Raw genomic sequence first — 4,131 nt, forward strand, 5'->3', positions numbered from 1 at the left:
AAGCAAGCAAGAAAGAAAAGACCAAATTGGATGTCAGAGGAGACTCTGAAAAAAAAGAAAGAAAGAAAAAGAAAAAAAGGCAAGAAAGAAAGAAAAGACCTAACTGGATGTCAGAGGAGGCTCTGAAACTTGTCCAAAGATGCTACAGCAAATGGAAGAAATGAGGAAGTAAAAGAACTTAAGAAAAAAATTCAAAGAACAGCTTGAGAAGACAAAGTATTGTAATGAAATGTGCAGCAAAGAATACAAACTGAAATCTTTCAGTATACTAATGCAGCCCTGGAGGCACTCATTCTTCTATGTCAAGAAATTTGGAAGGCAATTACAGGGCCAACTCACTGAAACAGATCCATATTTGTGTCCATTCCAAAGAGAAGTGGCCCAATGGAATGAAGGAATCATCAGAAAATATCATTAATATCCAATGCAAGTAAAATTTTGTTGAAGATAACACAAAAACAGCTGTAACCTTATATTGACAGAGGAATCGCAGAGGTTCAAGCTGGATTCAAAAGAGGTCGCAGAATGAGGGATATCATCAGATGGAAGTTGGCTAAAAGCAGACAAAACCAGAAAGATGTTTACCTGTGCTTTATTGACTAAGCTAAGGCTTTTGATTCTTGGATCATGACAAGCTATGGACAACATTGCGAAGTATGAGTATTCCGGAACACTTCATTGTGCTCCAGAGGAATCTGTACCTAGACCAAGAGGAGGCAGTTGTTGGAACAACAGAACAAGGGAACACAAAATGGTTTAATGGTTAAATGCAGAAAATACCTGAATGTACCAGAAAGATGTTCACCTGGGCTTTATTGATTGTGTGGATCATGGCAAGGTTTGGACAACATTGTGGGGAGCTGAATATTTCGGAACACTTAATTGTGCTCATTAGGACCCTGTATATAGACTGAGAGTTAATTATTCAAACAAGGGAACATCTAATGGTTTAAATTAAGAAAGGTGTGTGCCACGGTTGTATTCTTTCACCATACTTGTTGAACCTGTATTCTGAGCACATAATCTGAGAAACTGGTTTATATGAAGAAAAATGTGGCATCAGGAATGGAGGAAGACTCATTAATTGGTCAACACTTCCTGGAGTAGGTGTGGCTGCTCAGATGCACTTGGACACCCTCTGTCCACCCTGCTGGCTCTCAGATGGTAAGGTTGATGCAGCTGATGGGGTCATTAACCAACAGCCCATTGTCCTCAGTTGCAACCCACCCCTGCAGTTCTTCAGCATCTGCCTTTCAAGCAGATTCAGAGAATCTCCTGTGTCTACTTCCCATACAGGTCACACATTTGTTCAGCTGGGGCACACTGATCAAAGAGGTTTTTGTGCAGGGCTGTATCACTGTGGAAGGGTATTTTCTATATTGCTGACAGTAATAAACTGCAGCATCCTCAGCTTTCACTTGGCTAATTCTCAGAGTGAAATCTGACACTGCCCCACTGCCACTGAACCTGTCTGGAACCCCAGAAGGCCTTTTGGAAACCTGATAAATGAGTTGCTGCGGAGACTGGCCTGGCTTCTGCTGGTACCAGTGTAAATAGGTGTTTCCATCAGGATGTACCATGCTCTCACTTGCCTTGCAGGAGATGGTGGCGGGCTCTCCAGGGATGATGACCAGGGAGAGTGGAGTTTGGGTCATCACAATATCCCCACTGGTTGCTAAAATCATAGACAGAAGTTCAATGTTGTGTTCAAATATTATGAAGCATATTCAATACTTTTTCTTGTTATCTACTTTGGACTAAAATATTATTTCATTTTACTGCCCTTATTTTGGTAATTTTTATCCAAAACTCCAAAAACCCTATCACAATAAAGAATCAGAGACTTGTGAGATCAAAAGGGGTCTCTAGACATCTCCTTTGCCATCTCTTTCTGGGCCATGCTGTTTACCAGCGAACAGACTAGATCTTTCTACTTTCTCAGTTCTTCCTCACATTCACAGATGAAAGCTCACATGCCCTATGTTGAAGAACAAGACGGGCATCTAACATGTGGATGGAATATACATGGGGACAGCTCACTTTCCCCACCACCTTCTCCTAGCTCAGCTCCCTTCTCTCCTTACCAGAGATGCACAACATTAAAAAGGCCAGGAGCTGAGAAGGGAACAGCATTTTGAAAAGTTGACCTGATCAGCCTTCACAAGAAAAGGCATATTAGAGAAGCCCTTTTATCTTAAATGTGCAAGAGAAAGTCCTCCCAGGGGAACAATATGCAAATCCCTTTGGTGGGTGCAGCAGTGTGGAAAGGGCTCAGGATGACAGAGATCCCAGTGTTTAGAGAGCTGCTGGCAGGTTCAAATCTTTGACTGTTCATTTAGCAGTGTGTAATCACTGTGCTGCCAGATTCTTTCTCTATATATGTATGTATACATGTATATACTGTTGTTAACTGCAGTCCAGTTGGTTCCAATCCATAGTGATTCTGTAACCCTGTATATGGTTTCCATAGAGCAGCTGGTGGGTTTGAAACCACTGATCTTGTAATTCACAGTCCAATGCCAATCCTATGACACCACACCATGGAAAAATAGAATGAAAATATAATAATTTATTTTCTATGAACTAAGTGAAGTCCCACTTATATTTTTATGTTGTTTGTACGTGTCTTTGAGCTGGTTCCAACTCACAGCAGCCCTGTACAGGGTTTCACAGACATTTTAAAACTTTGTGGGAGTAGAAAACCTCATCTTTCTCCTCCTAAGATGTTGTTAGGCTTGAACCGCAGACCTTGTGGTTTGCAGCTAAGTAATTAACATATAAAGCCATTGTGCTCTTCTTTGTATATTATTGCTGTTGTTGTTAAGTGTCCTCAAGTTGGTTCTAATCCATAGCAACCTTGTATAAGGTTTCCAAGGAGCAGCTGGTGAGTTTGAACTGCCAACCTTGTGTTTCAAACTGACTTTGTCATCGAGTACTTATCCTACTGTGCCACACCAGGACTCTCCCTATGTTATACATATAGACAGATCTATATGACAATACTTAAAAGCAACAAATATATAGCCAGATAGACAGATAGATAGAAATGGATTGATAAAAGATTAAGCAAAGTAATTTAAAAAAAATAATAATTTATGTGATATATGTGGAAATAAACTGTAAAAGATTTTCTGTAAGATAAGTGCATACAACTGTAAATGTAGAAGAGGTATAACTAAACGGGGGAGCAGTTAATCTGTCATTTCAGGAACAAAGGACCCTAGGACCATCCAGAGGGAATATCTTCAAGCACAGCCATCACACACAGTGCAAGTTTAAAACAATATTACTGATCATGCACCATTTCCTCTTATAATAGCACTTTTTTTTGGTATGAGTTATTTTTTTATTCCAAGACTTTTTTTTTTTTTTAATGTACACAAAAACATGCAGGAATACATAACCTTTTAAAGAAGAAGACCGTATTTTGCAAACCAGCCTCCTGTCCTTCATCACACAGTCTTTCTCTTTCCATGAGTCTAGAATCCTCAGATACTCTATCTCTCCATGCCCTCACTGTCTCTGGTGTTGGCTCCATCTCTGGGGTTGCTGCTCCTCTGGGTAGGATCCCATGTTCTGCTCAGGTTCTTCCCTCTTGCTGGTCCTAGGGGCCTCTGTTCCTAGAAGGCAAGATTAACTACTCCTTCCTTTTGGTTATGTCATTTCTACTTTTACACTTGTGAAAATCACAATTAGTCATGATAACAATGACTCAGTATTGAATCAAAAGAATCCTATCCCCATCTCTTTTCACAAGACTGATATAGACAAGATGAAAACTATTCAGGGGGATTGTATTTTCTCCTGCTTACTCTGAAACTAAACTCCTTCATGAAAACTTGTAAGCCAGCCACTTTGTGCCTATATTGTTGTTGTTGCTGTTAGGTGCCATCAAGTTAGTACTAACTCATAGTGACATTATGCACAGCAGAATAAAACACTGCCCAATCCTGGGCCAACCTCATTACTGTTGCCATGCTTGAATCCATCAATGCTGCCACTTGGCCAATCCATCTCACTGGGGGTCTTCCTCTTTTCTCTGACCCTCCACCTTACCAAACATGATATCCTTCTCCAGCGACTGGTCCCTCCTGACAATATGTCTGAAGTATGAGAGACAAAGTTTGGCCA

The 4,131-nt window shown here is 40.5% G+C and overlaps 1 gene segment (V, D, J or C); it reads right to left on the minus strand.

The window, feature by feature from the left end:
• Positions 1 to 1,253: 1,253 nt before the first annotated feature.
• LOC102839200 lies at positions 1,254 to 2,133 on the minus strand. The segment is given in 2 exon segments: positions 1,254 to 1,675; positions 2,085 to 2,133. Coding segments are annotated over 2 exon segments (471 nt in total).
• Positions 2,134 to 4,131: the final 1,998 nt, after the last annotated feature.

Source organism: Chrysochloris asiatica, unplaced genomic scaffold, assembly GCF_000296735.1.
Source record: "Chrysochloris asiatica unplaced genomic scaffold, ChrAsi1.0 scaffold00482, whole genome shotgun sequence".
Lineage (NCBI taxonomy): Eukaryota > Metazoa > Chordata > Mammalia > Afrosoricida > Chrysochloridae > Chrysochloris > Chrysochloris asiatica.